The 25,983-nt window shown below is 38.3% G+C and overlaps 1 protein-coding gene across 2 annotated transcripts in view; it reads left to right on the top strand.

Moving 5' to 3' along the window:
* Positions 1-25,731, top strand: part of Phf8 (PHD finger protein 8) — a 127,160-nt gene extending 101,429 nt beyond the window's left edge. For both annotated transcript variants that reach the window (XM_028772653.1, XM_028772652.1), the window contains 4 exons: positions 13,765-13,860; positions 17,481-17,590; positions 22,001-22,337; positions 23,202-25,731. In XM_028772653.1, the coding sequence (XP_028628486.1) occupies positions 13,765-13,860; positions 17,481-17,590; positions 22,001-22,337; positions 23,202-23,290 (632 nt within the window). In that variant the 3' untranslated portion in view covers positions 23,291-25,731. The remainder of the gene's footprint in view (positions 1-13,764; positions 13,861-17,480; positions 17,591-22,000; positions 22,338-23,201) is intronic.
* Positions 25,732-25,983: the final 252 nt, after the last annotated feature.

Here is a 25,983-nt window from a genome sequence, read left to right as displayed (position 1 = left end):
TCACTCCCACAATTTCTGTGCCACTTTTACATCAGCGTATCTTGTAGGCAGAACAAATTGTGTTGAAGTTTTGTGGCTGGGTTGGTGTCCAAGTCCCTCCACTGGAAGCCTTGCTTGGTTACAGGAGATGTCAAGTTCAGTCTAATACCATTCCCCGCCCCCAGCTAGGAATCTTAGCTAGGGTTACCCCAGTAGATAACTGGGAGTTTCTATTGCATTAGGTTTCTACCTCACCCAGAAGATGTCTCCCCAATTCTAGCCATCTCTCCCAGTATTCTCTCCTTCCATCCTCCCCCTCCAAATTGAACCCTGTTGTTTTCATCCACCCCCCCCCATTCACTCACAATATCTATTATACTTCCCCTTTCCAGGGAGATTCATGCATCCCCCCTCAAGCCCTCTTTGTTACTTAGCTCCTCTGTGTCTGGATTGTAGCATGGTTATCCTTTACTTTACAGGTAATATCTACTTATAAGTGATTACATACCATTTTTGTCTTTCTAGGTCAGAGCTGCCTCACTCAGGATGATTTTTTTCTAGTTCCATCCATTTGCCTGCATATCTCATTTTTATTTTTTATTTTGCAACAGCTAAGGAATGCTCCATTGTGTAAATTAACCAACTTTTCTTTATCCATTCTTCAGTTGAGGGCTATCTAGGTTGTTTTCAGTTTCTAACTATTACAAATAAAGCTGCTATGAGCATAGTTGAGCATGTGTCCTCATGATAGGATAGAGTCCTTTTAGTATATGCCCAGAAGTAGTGTAGCTGGATCTTAGGGTGGATAGATTCCCAATTTTTTGAGAAATGGTCATATTGATTTCCAAAGTGGCTATATAAGTTTGCATTCTCACCAGCAATGAAGTAGTGTTCCCCTTGCTCCACATCCTCTCCAGCATGAGCTGTCATTTGTGGTTTTGATCTTAGACATTCCAGCAGGATGGAATCTCAAAAAGTCATTTAGGAAGTTAAGAACATGTCTTTAAGTACTTCTCAGCATTTGAAATTCCTCTGTTGAGAACTGTCTGTTTATATCTGTACCCCATTTTTAATTGGGTTATTTGGTTTGTTGATGTCTAGTATCTTGAGTTATTTATGTATTTTGGAATTTTGCCCTCTGTCAGAAGTGGGGTTGGCGAAGATCTTTCCCATTCTGTAGGCTATGGTTTTGTCCTATTGAGAGTGTTCTTTGCCTTACAGAAGCTTTTCAGTTTCATGAGGTCTTATTTATCAATTGTTGATCTTAGTGCCAGAGATATTGATATTCCATTCAGGAATTTGTCCCCTGTACCAGTGCATTCAAAGGTACTCCACACTTTCTCTTCTTTCAGGTTCAGTATATCTGTTTTTATGTTGAGGTCTTTGATCCACTTGGACTTGAGTTTTGTGCAGGGTGATAAGTATGAGTCTATTTGCATTCTTCTACATGCAGACATCCAGTTAGATCAGCAGCATTTGTTGAAGACGCCCTTTTTTCAGTGTTCATATCTGGATTGTTAATCAAAAAGTTGGGTTTCCATAGGTATATGAATTTATGGCTGAGTCTTCAATTCAATCGCATTGATCAATCTGTCAGTTTTTATGGCAGTACCATGTGGTTTTTATTACTATTGCTCTGTACTACAATTTGAAGTCAGTAATGGTGAGACCTCCACGAGTTCTTTTATTATTCAGGATTGTTTTAATTATCTGGGGTTTTGGTCTTTTTGTTTCCGTATGAAGCTGAAAATCTTTCAAGATCTGTGAAGAATTGTGTTGGAACATTGGTAGGTATTGCATTGAATCTGTAGACTGCTTTTGGTAGGATGGTCGTTTTTATTATGTTAATCCTATTGATCCATGAGCATGGGAGATCTTTCCATCTTCTGACATGTTCTCCATTTCTTTCTTCAAAGACTCAAAGTTCTTGTCATAAAAGTCTTTTACTTACTTAGTTAGTGTTACACCCAATATATTTTATATTATTTGTGTGCTGTTGTGAAGAGTGATGTTTCCCTGATTTCTTCCTCAGTCTGTGTATTGTTTGTATATAGGAGGTCTACTGAAAAAAAATATTTTGGGTTTCTTTTATATTCAGCCACTTTGCTGAAAAAGTTTTTCAGATATAGGAGTTCCCTGGTAGGATTTTGGAGTTGCTTATGTATACTATATATCATCTGCAAATAGAGATATTTTGACTTTTTCTGTTCCAATTTGTATCCCCTTTATCTCCTTTAGTTTTCTTATTGCTCTAGCTAGAACTTCAAGTACTTTGTTGACTAGGTATGGAGAGAGTAGACAGCCTTGTCCCTGGTTTTAGTAGAATTTCTTTCATTTTCTCATCATTTAATTTGATGTTGACTATTGGCTTGTTGTATGTTGCCTTTATAGTGTTTAGGTATGTGTCTTAGACCCCTGATCTCTCCAAGACTTTTATCATGAAGGAGTGTTGGATTTTCTCAAAGGCTTTTTCAGGATCTAATGAGATGATCATGTGGTTCTTTTCTTTCAGCTTGTTTGTATGATAGATCACATTGACAGATTTTGGTATGTTGAGCCATCCTTGAATCTCTGGGATATAGCCTACTTGATATGGTGGATAATCTTTTTTATATATTCTTGGATATATTTGAATATTTTTGCATCGATATTCATGAGGGAAATTGGTTTGTAATTCTTTTTCTTTTTTGAATCATTGTGTGGTTTTTGTATTAGGGTTACTGTGACCTTATGAAATGAATTTGGCAATGTTCCTTCTGTTTCTATTTTGTGGAATAATTTGAGGACTATTGGTATTAACTGTTCTTTGAAAGTCTGGTAGAATTCTTCACTAAAACTGTCAGGTGGGCCCTGAGCTTTTTTTTGGTTGGAAGGCTTTTAATAACTGCTTCTATTTCCTTAGGTGTTATAGGTCTATTTAAATTGTTTTCTGATCTTGGTTTAACTTTGGTAAGTGATGTCTATCAAGACATTTATCAAAAACAAAAAAAAGAAAGAAAGAAAAGCCGGGCGGTGGTGGCACACGCCTTTAATCCCAGCACTTGGAAGGCAGAAGCAGGCGGATTTCTGAGTTCGAGGCCAGCCTGGTCTACAGAGTGAGTTCCAAGTGAGTTCTCTATGTTCCAGGGATACATAGAGAAACCCTGTCTCGAACACCCCTCCCCCCCCAAAAAAAAGAAAAAGACATTTATCTATTTCTTTTCGATTTTTCTGATTTCGTGGAGTACAGGACTTTGAAGTATGACTTAATGATTCTTTGGATTTCCTCAGTATCCGTTGTTATGTCTCCCATTTTCATTTCTGATTTTGTTAATTTGAATATTCTTTCTTCATCTTTTAGTTAGTTTGTATAAGGGTTTGTCTGTCTTTTTTTATTTTTTTCAAAGAACCAGTACTTTGTTTCATTCATTTTTTTTTATTTTTCATTGTTTCTAATTTATTGATTTCACCCCACCATTTGCTAATTTCTTGACATCAATTCTACATGAGTGTGTTTGCTTCTTTTTGTTCTAGAGCATTCAGGTGACCTATAAAGTTGCCGGTATGAGATTGCTCTAATTTTTTATGGAGGCATTTAGTGCTATGAACTCTCCTCTTAACACTGCTTTCATTGAATATGTTGTGCATTCATTTTCATTGAATTCTAGGAAGTCTTTAATTTCTTAATTTCTTCCTTGACCCAGTGATTTTTGAGTAAAGTTGTTCAGTTTCTCATAGTGTATAGGCTTTCTGTTGTTTCTGTTGTTTAAATCCAGCTTTAATCCATGGTGGTCTGATAAGATACAGGCGGGTATTTCAGTTTTCCTTTATCTGTTGAGACTTGTTTTGTGATCAAGTATGTGGTCAACTTTGGAGAAGGTTTTTTGAAGTACTGAGAAGAAAGTATATTCTTTTGTGTTTGAATGAAATGTTCTATAGATATCTATTAGGTCCATTTGAGTTAAATGTCTGTTAATTCCATTATTTCTCTGTATAGTTTCTGTCTGAGTGACCTGTCCTTTTGTGAGAGTGAGATATTGAAATCTCACACTATCATTGTGTCAGGGTTAATGTGTAATTTAAGCTTTAGTAATCTTTCTTTTACGAATGTGGGTGCCCTTGCATTTTGGGACATAGGTATTCAGAATTGAGAAGTCATCTTGGGAGATTTTTTCTTTGAGTATGAGGTGTCCTTCCCCTTTTCTTTTGACTAATTTTGATTAGAAGTATATTTTGTTAGATATTAGAATGGCTACACCAGCTTCCTTCTTTGGTCCATTTTTCTTGGAAAATCTTTTTCCAACCCTTTACTCTAAAGTAATATCTATCTTTGATGTCAAGGTTTGTTTTTTAATTCATTTTTATTGTTTTTTAATTTATTTATTTTTATTTCATATATATTTCATGTATACCTGTGTGAAGGTGTAGCAACCCCTCGAACTGGAATTAGAGACACTTGTGCCATGTGGGTACTGATAATTGATCCCTGGTCCTGAAGAACAGCCAGTTCTGTTAACCCCAGACCCATCTCTCTAGCTTAAAGTGTGTTTCTTGTATGCAACAGAAAGATGGGTCCTCTTTTTACATCCATTCTGTTAGCCTTTTGCCTTTGGGCAGTTAGGGATTGAGTCTATTGATACTAAAGACCAATTATTGTTCATTCCTATTTTTTTGTTGTTGGTGGTGTGATGGTGTGTGGGCAGATTGGCATGCACATAAAAATATGGTTCCCTTCTTTTGCAAGTGTGAAATTGTTTCCTGTATTTTCTTGGGTATAGTTAACCTACTTGGGTTAGAGTTTTCCTTGTAGTACCTTCTGTGAGGCTAAATTTGTGGATAGATTTTGTTTAAATTTGAGTTTGTCATGGACTATCTTGTTTGTTCTGCCTGTGGTGATTGAAAGTTTCTCTTGGTATTGTAGTCTGGGTCTGTGGTCTCTGGCATCTGGACAGAGTCTGCAACACATCTGTGCAGGCCCTTCTAGCTTTGAGAAGTCAGGTGTAATTCTGAAAGATCTGCCTTTATATGTTACTTGACATTTCCCATTGCAGCTTTTAATATTCTTTGTTCTGTATGTTTAGTGTTTCTATTCCTGTTATTCTTGAGTTTGGTCTTTTCGTCATGTCTCAGATTTCCTGGATATTTTGATTCAGGAGCTTTTTAGAATTAGCATTTTCTTTAGACTGATGTAACAGGTCGCTCAAGTTCTTCTCTCCTATCTTGCATGCTTGAGATTCTCCCTTTCATCTCTTGTATTCTGTTGGTGATGCTTGCATCCGTAGTTCCTGTTCACTTACCTAGATTTTACATCTCCTAAGATTCCCTCAGTTTGTGTTTTCTTTATTGACTCTGTTTCCCTTTTCAGGTCTTGAACAGTTTTATTCATTTCCTTCACCTGTTCATGTTTTCCTAGATTTCTTTAAGGGATATATTCATTTCTTCTTTAATGGCTTGTATCATCTTCATAAGATTGGATTTAAGGTCATTTAAAAATCCAAGGCTTCTTATAGTAGGATAGCTGGTGGTGCCTTATTGCCCTGGCTGTTGTTGTATTCTTATACTGTCTTCTGGCATGAGCGGCCTGTGGTTCTGGTGATCAGTGAGTCTTCAGGTCCAGTAGGGTGTCTTCACTTGGTGTCTTGTTAGTCTTTATGACCTCTGGAGTTTTGAGTGCCTGTGTTTCCTCTTGGATTCTGGGAACTGGTATAGCTTCTGGGGTTTTGGATTCTGGTGTGGCCTCTGGAGTTTCTAGTACCATCTTGGCCTCCTGGAGAGCAAAGGTCTTCTGCAGGAGGTGTGGGCCTGGGATTCCTAGTAATATCATGGCCTTCAGTAGAGCAAGGGTCTTCTGCTAGAATTATGGACTGGAATATGGAGCCCAGGGGAAGGGGTGCTGTTGGGAACTGCTGGACTAGCTTTAAGAAGTATTACAAGATGATAGGTGGGTGTTTTACCTGGAGTTCCTAGTACCCAGCATAGCCTCTGGTAGAGTAGGAGTTATGGACCAGATATAGATATAGATTTTTATAAGTTGATTTTGTATCCTACCATCTATTGATCATTTCTATAAGTTTTATGATTGTTTTTAGAATATGTTATGTACAAATACGACAGTTTAACTTCCTTCCCTTTTTATATCTCTTTAATTTCCTCCTGTGCATTATTGCTCCAGCTAGTGTTTCAAGCATTATATTGAAAAGAAGTGGAAATAGTGGACAGTCCTTTTTCATTCCTGATTTTAATGGATTGCTTTAAGTTTCTATTTATGATGATATTGGGAATGTGTTTGTCACATGTAGCCTTATCGTTTTAAAGTATATTTCTTACAGTTCTACTCTGTTTAGGGCTTTTTATCATGAAGTCATGCTGGATTTTATCAAAGCTCTGTTTTGTATCTATTGAGGTGATTATATGATTTTTGTCTTTAAGTCCAATTATGTAGTTTATTACAGTTATTGACTTGTTGAACCATCCCTGGATCTCTAGGATAAAACCATCTTGGTATATGATAATATTTTTGATAAATACTTGTATTGGTCTGTGATTGGTTTGTAATTGTATTTTACTGAAGATGTTTGATTCTATGTTCATCAGAGATATTGGCCTGTCATTTTCTTTTTCGTTGTCATTGTTATGTCTTTACCTGGTATTGGTATTGGTATTGGTATTGTATTAGAATAATACTGGCTTCGTAGAACTGCTCCTTGTCTACTTTATGAATAATTTAATAAGAATTGACTGTAGTTCTTTGCAGATCTGTTAAAAATTTGCTGTGTATACATTTGGGCCTGCACTTTTATAGTTAGAATGATTTTTATTACTGTTTCCTATGTTATAGTTCTATTTAGGTTGTTAATCTCTTCTTGGTTTAACTTTGGTGGTTTGGGTAAATCTAGAAATTTGTTCATGTCTTCTAGATTTTTTGAAGTTAATGAGCTACAGGTTTTTAAAGTATTCCATTTTAATATTCTGAATTTCCTTATGTCTGTTATAAATGGTTCCCTGTTTATTTCTGATTCTGTTCATTTAGATCATCTATTTCTTTCTTTGGTTTAGTTGGGTCAAAAGTGTCAATTTTTTCATCTTTCTATAGATTTATTGATTCATTATATTGTTTTCTTTATTTCTATCTTACTAAGTGCTGCTGTGATTTTTTTTTTAATTTGTTTTCTTGTCACATACTGGATTTGAATTTACTTTGTTCTCGTTTTCCAAATTCTTGAGATGCATCTTTAAGTAAAATATTTGCGCTTTTTCTGACTTTAGTTTGTTTTTTCAGACAGTCTTTCTGTGTAGCTTTGGCCAGACTAGAACCTGCAATGGAGACAAAGCTGGCTTGGAACTTAGAAAGGTCTACCAGCACCGATTAAAGGCATGAGTCACCACATCTGGGTCTTTTTGACTTTTAAATGTAGGCACATAGAGCCATAAATTTCTCTCCAGAGATTTTGTTGTGTTTTGTTTTTATTTTCATTAAGTACCAAAATTCTTTTCTTTTATTTCCTTCTAAATTTCTTCTTTGACCCATTCATCATTCAGCAATAAGGGTTTTTTATCTTCTTATTGCCATGCATTTGTGTACTTATTAGACATTTGTTTGCTTTTGATTTTATGTTTTGTTATCTTACAGTAAAATAGGATACATGGAGTCTTTTCTGAATTTGTAAAGATTTGTTTTGCATCCCAGGATGTAGTCTATTTTAGAGAAGTAATCTGATTATGGTTTGTCCTCCACCAACTCCTAGATCCTCTCTATCTCCCCACCCACCCAATTTCATTCTCTTTCTCTCTCTTTGGAAAGCAAGCAACCAAAAAAAAAATCCCCACACAAAACAGAATAGAAAAAATAATACACATCAATTCCCATAAAAATGCAAAATCAGAAACCATAATATACAAGCAAAAGACTATTTTAGTCTGTATTATGGAATGTTTTTTCATTCTCCTTTAACCATGACAGATAGTCTGCTGGGTCCTATAGTCTAAGGTGGCAATTGTGATCTTTTAGAACTTGAAGTGCATTGCTCCAGCCTCTTTTGACTTTCAAATTTTCCATTGAGATATCAGGTGTTATTCTGATGGGTTTTCCTTTATCTGTGACTTGTTGGTTTAGGTCTGTGATACATTTGTAGTTGAGTTTTACATGGGAAAAGGACTGACTCTGGAAGTCTCTTAATTGGGACTTGGGGTCTGGCTTCACAAAGGGTTAGCAGAACTAAGGGTACCCTAGGTCTGGCCACAGATGGCCACAGGTCTGAAGGGAATAGAAATGAACTGGAAGGATGGGACTAAGTACTGTAGAGAGAACAGAGTGGGGGAGGGAAAGGAGGACACTGATAGTCTACCTGGGCTCCAGCCAAGTGTACTGTCCTTGGAATCCCTAGTAGAAAGTGGTTCTGAGGGTTGACAGGGAGTCACAAAGGAATGGAGGTAAGCTGGGAAGTTTGACTGAGGGTGTGGGGATCAGGGTGGAGGGTAAGGTCATTGAGTTTGTCAATTTCATCTTCATTTCAGCTTGACTTCTCTCCAGTATTTCTCTCATTAGTTAATTTGATTTTTTAAATCTTGAACTGTCTTCATCAATTTGTTCAGTTCTATATTTGTATTTTATTGAACAGTACTCAAGTTTGTGTTATCCTCTTGAAGGTCAGTGAGGCGTTTGTATCTTCTTTGAAACTTATTGAATTCCTTAATGAAGTTATTTTTCTTTTTAGTCCATGTCCTGGGGTTCATCTAGATAATTTTCATAACAGAACATTTCACCTATAGGACTAGTAGGTTTGGTGGGACACAAAGTGTTTGGGCTACTCATATTGTTTGTTTGTTTTTTCGATGTAACCTGAGTTTGTGGACTTCTTTGGTTGTGTGCCCAATGTGAGATTTTAGCTTTCCTTGGATTTGACCAGTGCAGGAGTTATATGTCTAGAACTAGGCCAGGTAAAGCTAGTGTATGTATGAGTTGCTTGAGGCCAGGCAAAGCAAGTATTGGAGATGTGGTTTCGAGTCAGGCCTATGGTTGTGGAGATGAGGGTGGGGGAGGTAGATGAGCTTGCAGGGGAGGGACTTACCAGGTTATATCAGAGTCACAGGTCTGGAACTAGGCCTGTGGGTATGAAGATGAAAAGGAGTGAATGGTAGTGGGGGTATGTAGTCACCAGGCAAAGCTGGTTTGTAAACTATGACTCCTGAGCAAGGTTGTGGATGTGGAGATGGCAGGAGAAGATAGGAGAATACAATAACAGTTATTAATATTACTACAGTAGTTGGAGAAAATGCTTTGTATTTTTTTATTCTCTTAGGGCTTATTGAAATTAAGAACAGCTAAGGGAGGGTGGAGTCATATTGCAACATACAATGATATAGATGCATAAGATGTTATAGGCTGATATTTTGTATGAGACGTAATAATTCTTTTTATATATTAATTTAATCTATTTATTCTCTTATGTGTTACATCCCGATTGCAGTTTTCTTTTTTCTTTTTCTAGTTCTCCTCCACCTCCCTTTCTTTCCAAACTCCCATCCACCACCCCTCTTCCATTTTCTTTCAGAAAAGGGCAGCATATCAAGTTGCAATAAGACTGTACACCTCCCTTCATATTAAGACTGAATGAGGCAACCCAATAGGAGAAGAAAGGCCCCAAAAGTGGGTAGAAGAGTCAGAGATAGCTCTGCTCTTTGTTCTTTTTTATTTGATTCTTTGTATTCCTCTCTTTCTCCCTGTCATCTCCACTGTAACCTTTTTTAGTTCTAACTTTGGATGCAGTTTATTTTTTTCTTTCTAGTTTTCTAATATATGAAGGTAGGTTGTTGATTTAGGATTTTTCATCTTAAATGTAAGTATTTGCGGTTTTAAATTGCTTGTTATCTGTGCACTGTTTTGCTGCTTTTTTTTTTTTTTGGTTTTTCGAGACAGGGTTTCTCTGGAAACCAGGTTTCCTGGCTGTCTTGGAACTCACTCTGTAGACCAGGCTGGCCTCGAACTCAGAAATCCGCCTGCCTCTGCCTCCCAAGTGCTAGGGTTAAAGGCGTACACCATCACCGCCCAGCGTACTTTGGTTTTAATTTATATAAAAATCTTTTAAATCTTTTGTATACCTTTTAAATTTGATTTTATTTTATGTTATACATGTATGAAGGTTAGATGACAACTTATGGAAATCAGTTTTCTTCTTCCACAGTTTGGATCCCAGGGTTTGGTGGTAGACATTTTATCTCACTGGCCCCATATCAAAGTCTTTGAAATTATATATATGATTATTTCTTTGATTCTTTTTGGGTATGTAATAATTTCCACCCAGTTGTGAATTTTCCATATATCTTTCTGTTATTGATTTTTATAATAACAGTTATTGATATTATTACAGTAGTTGGAGAAAATGCTTTGTATTTTTTTATTCTCTTAGGGCTTATTGAGATTAAGAACAGCTAAGGGAGGGTGGAGTCATATTGCAACATACAATGATATAGATGCATAAGATGTTATAGGCTGATATTTTGTATGTCAACTGAAAATATTAATAAAATAAAAAGCTGCTGCAAAAATCTTAGTGCAGGCCAGTCACAGTGGTTTATAATTGTCATCCCAACACTCAAGAGACAGAAGCATTTGATATTTGAGGCCGGCCTTTGAAGCAGAATGAGATCTTGTCCCCAGCCCAAAGTTATTTGATCATTATTCATAGCTTTGTTTATGCACTTTATAGTCATTCTCATTGGTTTTTATAGCTGCTTTTATGCCACTTGCACACAGAATTAATTACTATCATTTGGTAATATGTTTTAAAATCAGGAAGTACATTTGACCTTATATTTTAATATGCATTTTAACTTATATTTTCTTTCAATGCATAGATTTAATTATAATCTATACCTTATTACCTGTCCACTAAAATGTGAAGCTCAGAATGGAATTTCTTAGGCAAGTTACTTTACATATGATCTGTTATTAAATTTAAAAAGAATTTTATGTGTAGGGATGGGTACACATGCCACAGCATTTGTGGAGGTCAGAGGACAACTTTGCACAGCTCATTCTTCCCACCTTTATGTTGGTTCTGGGAATCAAACCCAAGTCATCAGGCTTGTACAGTAAGCATCTTTACCTGCTGAGCCATCCTACTACCCCCTATGCATCATCTCTTAAGTACAACTTCTGAACACAACTTTGCAAGGCAGGTGGCATTGTCTGTTATTTCAATGTTATGGGTTAAAACTCTGAAACTGTTCTTAGGCCACTACTATGCCATCCAAAATTTCAAAGTAGTTTTCTGACCCTAAGGCACCAAGTCTTTCTTCTGTGTCACACTTAACTTCTTTGAGTAGAAAACCTTCAGACCCAACAAAGTAATATTGGTGGCTTTTTCTGAAGCAGCTGTGTTATTAGTATTCATTCCTTTCTAAGAACAATTAAATCCTCTTTTTTTTTTAAATAAAAAGTCAGAAGGTAAAGTTTTCACCTCTTTGTTGAAGGAGGAAGGTCTGAAAAATAGACTTCCTTTCTGTAGAGAAGTCCTCTGGAAAGAAGTAGTAGAATTCTTGTGAGATTGTTACTCTTAGAGTTCTCTTCTAGGCTTGGGAGTGGCCTCAGAATTTTATGTCATCAGTTGGATCTTTCTAGACCATAGTCCCAATAAAAATCCTAAATGTCTTGTCTATGGATTTTATGATAATCTATATACTTCTATTTGTTTCTCTAAGATAGGATACTTGAATATAGATATTTTATTAGATTGTGGTCCTAGTTTACCTTAGTCATTTTGTTCCCATTATTTTGCAAACAATAAATAACTACTATTCATTGTATGGGCTGCTTTAGTATAAAATCAAACACACATTCTTGGCCTCATTTGTAAATTAGAGGCAACAATTGTAATAATTAGTTCCTAAGTACAGTCTCCACTGCATCTCCACTGCAGGCCTAAAACACAGGTTGCTATGGAGAGCTGAGAAGGAGGAATCTGAATCAGATTATGAGAACAAGGGAAGGCATCTTTTTCTTAAATTATTTATTTACATTCCAGCTATTGTCCCCCTCCTGGTTCCTCCTCCTACAGTTCTTCATCCCATTCATCCTCTCACTTTCATCCGAGGGGGTGCTCCCCGCCCCAGACCTCCACCTGGGGCCTCAAGTCTCTCAAAGATTAGGCGCATTTCCCACTGAGGCCAGACCAGGCAGTCCTCTGCTATATATGTCTGGGGCCTCTGACCAGCCCAGGTATGCTACCTAGTGGGTGGCTCAGTCACTGGGAGCTCCCCAGGGTGTGGGTTAGTTGAGACTGCTAGTCTTCCTATGGGGGTCACCCTCCCCTTCAGCTTCTTCAGCCTTCTCCTAATTCAACCACAGGAGTCTCCAACTTCAGTCCAATGGTTGAGTGTATGTATCTGTATCTGTCTCAGCTGCTAGTAGGGCCTCTCAGAGGACAGCCATGCTAGGCTCCTGTCTGTAAGCACATCACAGCATCACTAATAGTGTCAGGCCTTGGTGCCCCTCCCCTTGAGATGGATCCCAAGTTGGACTGTTCACTAGACTGCCTTTCCCTCAGTCTCTTCTCCATTTTTGTCCCTGCAGTTCTTTTAGACAGGAACAATTCTAAGTCAGAATTTTTTACTGTGGGTTGGTAACCCCATTCCTCTACTTGATGCCCTGTCTTTCTACTGGAGGTAGATCTTCAAGTTCCCTGTCCCCATTATTGGGCATTTTGGCAAAGGTCACCCCATTGAGTCTTGAGAGTCTCTCACCTCCCAAGTATCTAGTACTTTCTAAAGCCCCCCCAACCCCGTCCCGGCTGCATATTTCCATTCATTCTCCTGGCTTTCTGTGCTTCTCTCCTGGCTATTCCCCCATACCTGATCCTGTTCACCTTTCCCCTCCCCCTCCCCTCTCTCACCCTGTTCCCTCCCTCCTTCTGCCTCAGATGATTATTTTCTTCTCCTTCTAAGTGAGATTGAAACATCCTCACTTGAGCCTTTCTGCTTGATAAACTTATGGTCTATGGATTGTATCCTAGGTATTCTGAACTTTTTTGCTAATATCCACTTATTAGTGAGTACATACCATGCATGTCCTTTTGGGACTGAGATACATCACTGAAGATATTTTCTAGTTCCGTCCATTTGCATGCAAAATTCATGATGTCCTTGTTTTTAATAGCTGAGTAGTATTCCATTGTGTAAATGAACCACATTTTCTGTATCCATTCTTTGGTTGAGAGACATCTAGGTTGTTTCTAGCTTCTGGCTATTATAAATAAGGCTGCTATAAACATAGTGGAGGACATGTTCTTGTGTTTTGGTAAAGCATCTTTTGGGTATATGCCCAAGAGTATAGCTGGATAGAACTACTTTCAATTTTCTGAGCAAACACCAGATTGATTTCCAGAGTGGTTGTACCTGTTTGCAATGGAGTGGAGGAGTGTTTCTCTTTCTCCACATTCTCACCAGCATGTGCTATCACTTGAGTTTTTGATCTTAGTCATTTTGATTGGTGTGAGGTGGAATCTCAGGGTGGTTTTGATTTGCATTTCCATGATGACTAAGGACTAAATCTAGAGCTAAATTTTAAAAGGTGAGCCAAGTAACTCACCTGAGTGACTAAGAATTGGGTGAATGTAGAAGGACTTTCACAATAAGGGTACAACTATAGAAAAGGCACAAAATATAAGATATTTAGGGACCTTCTGCAGTTGAATGTGGCTTAAGTAAATGAATATACTTGAAGATGAGGAGGAAGAACTGAAGTATGTATCATTCTTCATTCTTCTGGATGAGATTTAATTTATCTGGCCTTCACCTCTCCCTATACAGTCTATCCATCCCTGGAGTCTGATGATGATGACCCTGCTTTGAAATCTCGACACAAGAAAAAGAAAAATTCAGATGATGCTCCATGGAGTCCTAAAGGTGGTGTAGTATTCTGTGTCTTAAACTATGTAAGAGTAATCAAGTGAAAAAAAATAGATCAATGTAAGAGATTCATAAGCCAAGAAGATCTTTACTCAGTCACTCATTTACTTAGTCAGTAAGCATCTGTTACTTTTAGTACTATGTTAGATGCCAGGCCTGAATTGATTGTGTGACATAGTTTGTGTAATCTAGCTAGGAAAATAATAGCTGTGGTTTTTGAAATCATATGGCTTGAGATGAAGGAAACCAGGAGAGTTCACTAAGCCATCTAAAGCTTCTAAGAAAATTCTGGTAACTGTCATCCCAGCCCCACTGTGATAATTTTGTTTTCAAGGAGGAAAATTATACAGACTCTCGGGCTCTGCAAGAGTCCCAAGATTGTCAGCTTCTAAGAAGTTATCTCTGAGGAAGGGAAGGAAGAGAAGGAGAGTAGGTACCTGAAGTGAATATGGAATTTTGAGAGAGAAAATAATTTTTTTCATCTCACTGGTTGGACTATTTACACTAAAGAACACTTGAAGGCTTTTTAATTTTTGAGTATGTATGATGTATGTTTCTGTGTATAGTATTTGTGAATGTGCATGTTCACTCCTGTGTGATTGCTTATATATGTATGCAGTTGTGTGTATGTGGAGTTGAGAGAATAACCTCAGGTGTGGGCCCTTGTCCTCCCACCTTGTTTGTGGCAGGATCTCTTCTTGTTTAGTGCTGAATACCCCTATTTTCAGGGATTCTCCTATCTCTGCCTCCCATCTCATTATAGGCATTCTGGGATTATATGTGTATGTTACCACTTCCAGTTTGGGGATCCAAACTCCAGTTCTCATGCTTATGTGGCAAGTGCTTTGCCATTAAATTATCTTGCGCAGTCCATGGTACTTTCACTTCTTAATAAACTACACAAATGTTAGTGGCCTAAAAGAATATTTATCACTTCTCTTGATTCTTTTCTTGTAAATCACTCTTAATCTATAACAATTCATCTTAGTTTTGTTAGTTTTCTTATAGAAACCGATTTAATTGTTCTGTAGCCAGTATCATCTTCTAGGTTTCTCTATTTGCTTTCATGTAACATTGGCTTTTTTAAAGACTCTGGTTATTTCTCATGTAAAATTTTTTTTCTTGTGGTATCATTGAAGTTTTTCTATCCTTGTATTTTCTAAACTCTCAAAATACTGTAAATAGTTAGCTTGCTTTTAATTTCTTAACAACTCAAATATTGCTGCAGTTCACACATGTTTGCATTCTGTTCCACTATAGTTATCACTAATGACATGAAAGTTCATACTCAGAGCTAGGCATGGTTGATTTTGCCTTTAATATCTTCACAGAGAGACAGTTCTCTTAGTTCGAGGCTAGCCTGGTCTTCATAGCACATTTCAGGGCTACATAGAGAAACCCTTTCTCAAGAAAACAACACATTGTAAGTTCATACTTGGAATCCTATATGTGTTGGTGCTATCTCAGTTTCACCAGTTTTCTTTCTTGGGACTAGCTTATACCCTGTAAAGGAATACTTAAACACTATGTGAAGATACAATTCTCTAGAACCAGTGTTTCATAAAGACTTGCAAACTGGTGATATTTTTAGTTTTATAACCAATTCCGCATTTGTAAGCTGGCATTCTTGTGTGTATATGTGTGTGTTTGTCAGTCTACCTGGATATGTTGATGTGTATTTGGATGCACATGTTTTGATTAATGGTTGTATCTTTTGTCTGACTATTCAAAACGTGCTTACCTTTTAAAAGTATATTATAGAGCCATTTAAGATGACTCAACAGGTAGAGGTCTAACAGCCTGAGTTTGATCTCCAGGACCCACATTTTAGAAGGAAAGAACTGACTTCTACAAGTTGCCTTGTGACCTTCACAGTTGTGTCATGGTGTACATGCACAGTGTGAGTGTGGATGTCAGAGGACTTCAGTATGAATGAGGAAATAGCTCAGTAAAGTGCTTATTTGTGCAAATATGAAAACCAGAGTTCAACAACCAGCATCCACATAAATTTAAAAACAAAACCAACTAGCATTGATGATGCATGCTTGTTATCCCAGTGCTGGGGAGGCACTTGCCCATTCATACTATCTGTCATTGCTCTATCATGTGGGAGGCAAGATCTCTTGTTTGCTGCTGCATACCCCATGACTACTTGGCCCATTGTCTTCTACTGCTACTCTTGTCTCTGCCTCCTATCTTATTCTAGGAGCACTAGAATCACAGACAAAAGCTACTGTGTCTGGCCTTATGTGGATTCTAAGAATTTGAATTTGGATCTTCATACTTGCAGGACAGATGCTTTGCTCACTGAGCCATTTCCCAAGCAACCTTGTTTTTTTAAATGTTATTCTATGATTATTACTGAGGTTGGCATGTGTGTGGAGATCAAAGGATAACTTTATGGAATTGTTTCTCTCCTTTCACCTTTATGTGGATTCTAAGGAATGAACTCAAGTCATCAAACTTTTTGTTTGTTTTTTAATGCGTGTGGGGCTGGTGATTGAGCCCTGGTCCTCATGCTTACACAATAAGCACTTTACCAAGCTGTCTCCTCAACCCTGGCTGGGTTTTATTTGTAAAGAAAAGCTTTATATCTTCACCTGAAGATGTTTATTGCTCCTAAAAGATGCTTATTGAAAAAGATAAGCAAGTAACAATTTTTTTAAATTCAGTATTGTTAAGGTGCTATTAAAATGTTATGCCAAGAACTTCAAGAGTTCATTGTTTGATTTGTGTCTATAAAATAATAATCTTCAATAGGTAGTATGTGCTAAGTATCAAGTCATTTGTACCAATTATAAATTCTGAGAAAGAAAAGATCATTGGGATCAGCGAAGTCCCAGATATTTTATGTAAATATTATATAGCATACTTTTGAGGGATAGGCATGTTTTAAATAGGCAAAAGGAAAATAGATCTGAACAGGCAGTTTAGATGATAAGTGTGAGTACAGAAGGAAGGGTAATGCAATGTTCTACTCTGGAAGTGCAATAAGGAAGCCATTTGTCTGAAGAAGTGGAAAGTAAGGGTGTTTAGCCTATTTTCTGCAGCTGTAACAATGTTACAAGTGAGTAAATTCTAAATAAAAGACTTTCTCATGGTTCTAGAAGCTGTCAGATGCATGATGCTGGCATGGTATAGGCCTTCATGCTAAATTGTTCCGTAAGTAGAAGGTATCATATAGTAAGAGTAAAAGGAAAAAAGAGAGTTGAAATACACCACTTTTAATACCTAACTCATGTCTACAATATCTTTATACCATTCAAGAAAACAGCGCTATCATGACCTAATTGCCTCTTAAAGATCTCTCTTCTAATACTGCTGAAATGATAATTAAGTTTCCACATGAATTTTGGAGGGGGTGTTTAAACCATAGCAGTAGGTGAGGAAACAGGTTTGGGAAATTAGGTAAGTCGGGAACAACAAGAACATAAAAAGCACATAAACAATGATAAATGCCAGTTCAAGGAGGTTAATTTGTATTCATGTATGCCTTGGTCATTAAATAGGACTCTGTGAAAAGCTAGAAACAGGAAGAACAATATAACTACTTTTGGAATAGTCGGAAGTTGAAGAATATAATTGGCAAATAGATTAGCATCCTGTTTCCCTTACAGCCCGTGTGACTCCAACCCTACCCAAGCAGGACCGTCCTGTTCGTGAGGGGACCAGAGTTGCCTCCATTGAGACAGGTTTGGCTGCAGCAGCTGCAAAGCTTGCCCAGCAGGTAAGTGTTGACACCCAGCTGGTGGCCCTTCTACTTACTGATGACTTAGAGCCTCAAAATTCAGACCTGTAAGGTGGTAGGATCCTGCTATTATGGATAATCTTTGATCTTCGTCTTTGACAGTATCCTAACCTTACCTCCTATATCCTTTACATCCCAGCTGTGTGGCAAGCTACTTCCATAGGTTACTTAGTTAACATGAATTAGGATAAAGATGAGATCAGAGAAGTATCCTTGTTGATGTCACTTGCCCTCCTAAGTATATATAATTCCCACAGATGGAGTGGGAGAGACAGTCAGTTTTCTTTCCAGGTGTGGTCCCTGGTAGGTCACCCATACCCCAATGGAGGCCCCATACCCATGAATAATGGACAGCTTAATTTGATTCAGTGAGTTATTTTAAAAACAACATACGAAATTGGGAGAGATACATGATTGAATCTGTAAGCTTTTTGCAGGTAGGGGAGGTGTAAGTTTTTGGAGGTAGGGAAGGCAGGCATGAATATGATCAATACATATTGCATGCATGTATAAAATTCTCAAATAAGAAGTAAAAAACAATGGAAAAAAATCCTTGGATAGAAAAAGCTAGATCTCTCATTTGCTTTCAGATTAGTCCTGAGGAAGTGACTCAGTTGAATACACTTAAGTTTTGAGTCACTCACCAGTTTTGGAAATTGGCCTTTTATAAAGATCTTTTTCTTATCCCCTTTATCACATATTGTTCCCTTGATCTCTACCCCCTGCTTCTCAAGAAAACAAAATTCACCATTTTTCATCCTAAAAGGTCACCTTCACTGAATCAATTTTACCTCTTAACATTAGTTTTCAAAATGCTTTAACATGTAGTTTGCTCAGAAACCCTAGGAACGTTTGGAGGTAAAGTGTTTGGTTCTTTAACAATATCCATATAGCTCCTCATGCCACATCCTATAGCTTAGAGTACTATTGAGCATCTACCTTATGTAGGTGCCCTTATATACAATGTCTAATATAATATTCCCAATAGTCTTATTCAATAGATGATATTTTCACCATTTTACAGGTGAAGAATATGAAAATCACTTTAAGTGACTAGTCCAGTAAATGGAGGAGACAAGATTCAAACTCATATCCTCTAACTTCAAATTTCATGCTACTTGAGTTTTAAGTAAAGTGAAATAAATAGCTAAATGTTTATATCTTTGAGTAATTATATCCTATATAAATGAAATTTAAGGACTGTTTTTCATATGATGTTCTATAGAGCTATAAAGTTTCTGAGAAATGTCTTAGCACTAACAGAGATCAAGCAGAGCAATCAAGAGATCACGTGATTTTTCTTTGACTAAAACTTCCCCGCCATTCATCAGTGCCACATAAGATGTAACTTCTAAATAAAGGTTTTCTATTGCTTTAAACAAACAGATGAAAATGTAAAAACTACCCTTAGTGCTTTCGAGGGAGTAAGTACTATTTGGGTTGACGGAAATACTTCTAAGAAGAGGCTTTAAAGTTGGGGGAAGTGTGAGAATGTGGAAGGATTCCAGGAAAATGTTACTCCTTGCTAGAACTCATAAAGCCTTCTTTGTTTGGTCTAGAGGGGCTTCTCTCTAATCTCCTGACTACCCTCCAATATCTGTCTATTATATATGCCAGCCATACCCACTACAGTCCATGATTTACCCCATGTAGCAAATTGCCTCAAGCATTTATTTGCATGAAGCCATTCCTTTTGCCCATTCACATCACCTTCTACCACCTTATTTCTTTGATCTTCATCTGTACTTTTCTATAGCATTATCACATGGTACTTATAAGGATATTTTACACTCTTTGTATGTATTTATTTTAACTTGGTATCCTAATTTTAATAGACACATGACAAATCACTGTTGGAGTAAATAAATGAATGAATAAAAAATGAGATTTTTCTGGATTGGAAACTTCATATTAGAAGATGAGTATAAGTAAAGTTATGAAGTGGATTCTTGTCAGTCACTGGTAGCTCAGGCCTTTAATCCCAGCAGTCAGGAGGCAGAGGCAGAGGCAGGCAGATCTCTGGGTTTGATGCCAGCCTGATCTACAGAGTGAGTTCTAGGACAGCCAGGGCTACACAAAGAAGCACTGTCTCGAAAAACAAAACAAAAAAGTAGATTCCAGAGCCTGAAAGATATATCTGCTTAGATCACCAAGCATTATGGCCTAAATTTGTTTCCAGGACCTGCAGTATAGAAGAAGAGAACATACTCCTGCAGGTTGTCCTCTGATCGTAACACTTGTCATGGCATGTGTATACACATAGACACACACACACACACACACACACACACACACATATACACTAATCAAACAAATGTATAAAAATAACATTCTGGAACAGCTGCAACTGGCCTTATATAATTTCTCTTTTTCTCAATTATTTTATGATCTTGAAGATTAAATGAAGGGTGAATAACACTTGATATAAAGACTTAATGACCTTCAGGCTTTATCATTATGGGTTGTCTAGGTGGCCACAAAGTAGAATAACATGAAAGTTTGAATTTGGTTGGGAGCTTCATAGCAGCTTTTTCAATAAAGAACTTGGCAAGGTGTAAGTTTACTATCATAAGTTAATCCCCTTGCCACTTACATGCAAAAGAGATTAGCAACAAGGGTAGGGAATTTTAAGCTAATCTAGATATGAAGACATAATTTATGGAATTAGACTAGAGAACAGGGGAGCAGAATTCATTCTGGGTTGTTTTTATTTTTGTTTTTCAAGACAGGATTTCTCTGTGTAGGCCTGGTTGTCCTGGAATTCTCTCTGTCGATCAGGCAGGCCTTGAACTCAGAGTTCCACCTGCTTATGTCTCCCAAGTGCTGTGACTAAAGGCATGCACCACCACTGCCTAGCCAGAATTCATTCTTATATTGGTGAGAAAAGATTCCTGCTAAGGGTATGGCTGAATAGAGCAGATTCTGAAACCAGAGTCTGCATCTCAGCTTAAAAATTTCATTACATCTCTAACCTTAGGAAAATAACTTATGGCTGGAGAGATGGCTCAGCAGTTAAGAGCACTGGCTGCTCTTCCAGAGGACCCAAGTTCAATTCCCAGCAACCACATGGTGGCTCACAACTGTCTGTAACTCCAGTTCTAAGGGATTTGGCACCCTCACATACACATTACATGTAGGCACAGTATCAATGCTCATTTTTTTTTAAAGGAAAATAACGGGTAAAGATAAAGTTTCTTTATCCTTAGAATGGGAGTATAATTCTTAATTGTCATTCTTAAAATTATTAAATGAATAATTAAGGAGCAGTGGTTGCATGTGTTACTAATAATCCTCATTCCTCAGAAATTTCTCTGGTAGCCATAGACTAACAAATCTTCTGAAGGCGAGTCTAGGCTTTTGTTGCCTAGAGAAGGCTAAAGAATATAGTCATGGAGTTGATGTGTGTGGCTGGTGTGTGTGACATTTTAGAAAGTAAACTCATGGGCATGCTGTAAGTACCACCTGCTCAGGGCTCCACATGCCCATTGTCCAGGCACAGTAGATAGTAGAGCTATACAGCAGTAAGTGGATGAGATACAAGATCCTGGAAGAAGTGGCACAACTTCGTATTTGTCTGTTCTATACAAAGTGAGATGTTAGATTCAATGACTTAAAGAATTATCAAGTCTTCTGTTCAAAGAAAAAGATCAGCAAAATGAAAAAATAACTATTATAAGAAATAGAGAATAATAATTAACTACTTCGCTGAGTTCCTTTCACGTGGAAAAAATTTTTTGTCATTTAAGCTTTCTAAGAATTCTGAAAAGCAGGTATTACTTTACCCATTTGCAGACAAGGCAGCTGAGATTCAGAAAGGTTAGTAACTTTAAAGTCATCTGATTTTAGGAAATAGAAGCCTGGGTTTGAACTCACATTTACCTTATTCCAAAACTAACACTTTACTCTCAGTTCATTTTGAGAAGATTTGTAAGATGGTTAGATACTATATCTGACTACTTTTCCATGAGGATTTGTGTTTAAATTACTTATTATCCTTGCACTTCTGTTTTGTTATTTGTAAAATGAAGAGGTCCCCCCAACACACACTTAGGACTTTTATAAGAATATAGTAAGTAATGTGCCTAAGCTGCTGCTGTAAATTTAGTTATTAGAAATGTCCATAGTTTACCAAAACCCATCTTCAAAATCATTTACAGTTCTCTTGACATTTTATTATTAAGTGGTAGTGAGGAGCTAAGGATGAATGATATCAAAGAAATCACTGTAGGTGTTGGAAGGCCTGTATTGTGTGTCCATACAAGGTGGACTTAGAAAGAGTGGGGGAAAGGGGCAGGATGTAAAAACATATTGACCACTGTTTTCTTACTTATTTTTTCTTTCTTTTTTTCCCACTCTTTAATCTCTCTGCCAACTTGGCTTATATTTCAGGAGCTGCAAAAGGCCCAAAAGAAGAAATATATCAAGAAGAAGCCTTTGCTGAAGGAGGTAGAACAGCCTCGCCCTCAAGATACCAATGCTATCATGGCAATACCTGCACCAACACTGGCTACTGCACCCCAGCCTGTCACCTCTTCCTCACCCCAGCCACCTCCTGAACCTAAACAAGAGGCTCTGTCAGGAAGTCTTGCTGACCATGAGTATACTGCTCGTCCCAATGCCTTTGGCATGGCTCAGGCAAATCGCAGCACCACACCCATGGCTCCTGGAGTCTTCCTCACCCAGCGGCGCCCTTCAGTTGGTTCCCAGAGCAGTCAGGCAGGACAAGGTACATGACCAAAATGAAGATTAAAATGAAAGCTCTTAAAAGCTCCCTGGTTTAAATCTTAAGTGGTCTAATAGATGAGAATACCAGGAAGCCAAACTTCAGGTGCTTGGATACAGCTCAATAGGCCATGAAGAGGCAATTAACTGAATTTAAATAGAAGTAATACTAGATTTGAAAGATTCTTCTGGTGGTCATAGTGGAGAATTGACTAGAAGTAAGTAGTCTATACATCCATTCAGAAAAGACTGAGGAAACACAACTGTGTGACATCTGGTCAGAGTAATGGAAAGATGATAAATGGAAAGAATAGTTGTAATAATGTAGGGTGTGAGAAATGATTTGATCTGGGGAGACAGGAAGATGCCTGAGAGAGAATTCAAGCCCTCGTTTTCCTCCCATTGGCCAGAGCCCAATCTATAGATGGATGGACTTCAAGGATACTGAGCTTGGTGTGATGTTTAGGATCGACTAGAATGGGGGTTTTTAATGAAAGAAGGCCCTGAGAATGGCATCCTCAGGGACACAGAACTATAGTCACTAACCCTCGTGATCAGGATAACACAAGTGACATAGAATCACCTCCTTACAAAATTTTCTAAGGAAAGTGATTGAACCCAAAGTAAGTGATGGGAAACAGCCAGAAAACTAGAACTATAGTGACTATGACTCTTGTAGCAATCGAAGAAGGAGTAGCCAAGCATGTGACACTGAATAGAAGTGGCTAAGGAGGGTTCCTTGCCTGAGATGGTGTAAAGATGAAGAGCTCAGTCAAGAGAGAAAAACAAAGCATGGAGGTGTGGCACAATAGTAGTTGATGCTAATGTTGCTCATAAAGCCTCTGCTTACTTTGGCTCTTCCTTACAGGAAAGCGTCCTAAAAAGGGCCTGGCCACAGCAAAGCAGAGACTCGGCCGCATCCTGAAAATCCACAGAAATGGCAAGTTACTTCTGTGAGATGAGCCCCATCATGTCCTACTCCTTCATCCCTTCACCCCCATTGCCTTCTTCGTTGTCAACTCGGGGCACTCCTGGATCCTATGAGCCCCGGACAAGGTGCATTGTCCTGCTTTCTTGGGACTGACCAAAGGCATGGACTATCCCCAACTCTCTTCCCACTTCCCCTATGAGTGTCCTACCTTTCTTTTCCATACCCATAAGTAGCAGGTAGATGGGAGAGGTTTCCAACTGACAAGAACCTTTTCCTGCTCCACCCACGGAAATCACTTACACCTTGTCTTTATTCTTTTCCACTGCTCCTCCATATGGAAGGAATGATGAGGAGCAGCATAAAGGGAGTCTGGGCCCATCAGTTTCCTCCACCATGGAGTGAGAGGCCCAGTGCTCAATATTTTCTGCATCTCTAGCTCTGTCTCTAAGACTGCCCACCTCCACCCATTCCTACCCCTTCCTCACAACCAGTGGATATACCCTACCTTCAGTCTTGTTCCTGATAGAAGGTTGTGGTCTTTATCTCCTTTTACCTCTTTTCATGACAAAAAATGAAGAGGGTCTTTATGACCCTATTATGGGCCATCTCCAGAGCAGGCCTAGAAAAGCTGACTTTATCTGTCTTTGTGGGGGAAGGAGATTCCTTTTACTTTTCTAGGTGGGAAAAAGGACAAATACCCAAGCCTTTGACCATGATTGTTGCCTATCCCACCAGAGGAAACTACTTTTGTCTGACTGCACATGAAACCCCTGTGATGATCTTCAGGAATTTGCCTGTATTTTTGAGGCCCTGTAGAACATTATCCCCATAGTTATCACTGGGTTCCAGCAGGTACAAACTCACCACCTAGAAATTTGAAGTACCTGCCACATTGATAATTCTGGCTCCTGCCACCCAACCTGTACCACAAAGCACAGCCTGGACCTTCTGAAGAGGGTGTGGTGAGATAAACTAACCCTGCAGGGTCATTATCAGGAACTTCCATGTTTCTTTCCCTGTCTGAGCTTATTCTAAAGATTTCAGGACTAAGATCTTCACCCCTGGGACTTTCCATTTCCAGACCACAGGCCAACATTCAAGCATAGAGCAGATAGGCTATTCAAATCTGAAGTTAGAAAACAGATGCCCATCTGTGAAGTAGCAGATATTCTGACCCACTTTTCTCTCCTTTCCTTTGTGATTGTCACTGTTTTCCAGACAGTGTCTCCCACCTCCCTATTGTCTTGCCTTTCTGGCAATCTAGACTTGATGGAGACTGCCCTTTCAGAACAACCCATTTTGGCACTTCCCAAGTGGGAGTGTCCTCTACCTTCCACTAGTCCTCATCCCAGTTTGCCTAGTGCTTCTGGGTAATTTAACAGCTATGATGCAGACCACAGGGAATTTGTGAGGCCTCTGTGTTATTTTTTATGTTTGTTGCTTATCTTTCTTTTTTCTATAGATCTATCCCCTCCATCCTTGTTGGAATGAGGGGTACTTTTAGCATATTTGCTTTTTCTACCTTGGGGACCCCCAGGGGCCAAGCAGTCCTCCTTTAGTCACACCAAAGGCAAAAAAGGCCTGGCTACCTCCCCTTTAGCACATGAGGTCCCCTACTCCCCTCCTTTCTACTCAGCTTTGCTTATCTTGGAGATTTTAAGGCAGCAGTGGGGAAGTAAGGGGAAAGCAGAAAAAGCTTCTAACCCTGTATGGGCAACTTCCTGACTAAAGGCTGACTGTTGTCACCAAAAACAGGTCCCTAACCCTTTCACCCATTAAAACTCCCTCTTGATCTTTCAAAGGCAGCTAATTGCTAGCACCCTTGCCCCACCCATTCCAGGCCTCTTTTCTCTCTGTTTCTTTGTTAGAAGGTTCTGTGGAGCTGAAACCCAGCCTCTAATGGGGTTTGTTTAGTTTAGTTGGGTTCTCAGAGTCTCCTGTTATTTTGTGTTGTTTCCAATGAAAAGCAAGTTTACCCTCAAAGTTATGCTTTTCCAAAGAAGCTAGTGTGTTGGTGTTGTTGCTGTTATTGCTGTTGTTGTTGTTGTTGTTTTGTTTGTTTTGTTTTTATGTTTCAGGTTCTAAGTGAAGTGAGGTGGAGAGGAGTTGGGAATAACCAAGGTTTAGAACATGGTGAGATAGTTACCTCTGATCTGTGATCCCCAGCAGAGAGCTGGGGTAGGATAAGAGGGCAGAAAGGATTTCTATTCACCTTTAATATATTTTTACAAAAAAGCAAACAATTTAAAAACCCACCGCTTCTGTACATGTCTAAATATATTTTTAGAAGTGGGTAGGATTGTGATTTCTGATGCAGGGCCTTTTTATAAATAGGTTAGAGTAGCCTCATCCAGATTTCTCTGTTGTTTGTTCCCCTTGTTTTTTCTTATGTTGTGTTACTAATGTAATTTATATATTTTTTAGATCTCCCTTTCCTGTAGAGATAAAAAGTGATTTATCTTGGCAATTTTGTTGCTTGACATTATTATTGGTGATGGGGCAGGGGGGTGGTCATGAGGGGGAGTGGGGGTTGGGGGAGTGGTGGTGGTGGTGGTGCTGCTGCTGCTGCTAAGGTACAGAATTCAGGAAGTTACATTCCTTTTTGCTATCATTCAGTAGTTTATAAGTGGTCATTTCCATGGTTATTTCCCAACATTATATTTGAGATATGAATTTGGCAGGATTCTGTCTTCAAGGGTACAGTTTAAACACATAGAAT

Source organism: Grammomys surdaster, unplaced genomic scaffold, assembly GCF_004785775.1.
Source record: "Grammomys surdaster isolate TR1022 unplaced genomic scaffold, NIH_TR_1.0 216, whole genome shotgun sequence".
Taxonomy (NCBI): Eukaryota; Metazoa; Chordata; class Mammalia; order Rodentia; family Muridae; genus Grammomys; species Grammomys surdaster.
The sequence above is the reverse complement of the archived record's forward strand: the minus strand, read 5'-3'. Positions and strand labels throughout refer to the sequence as shown.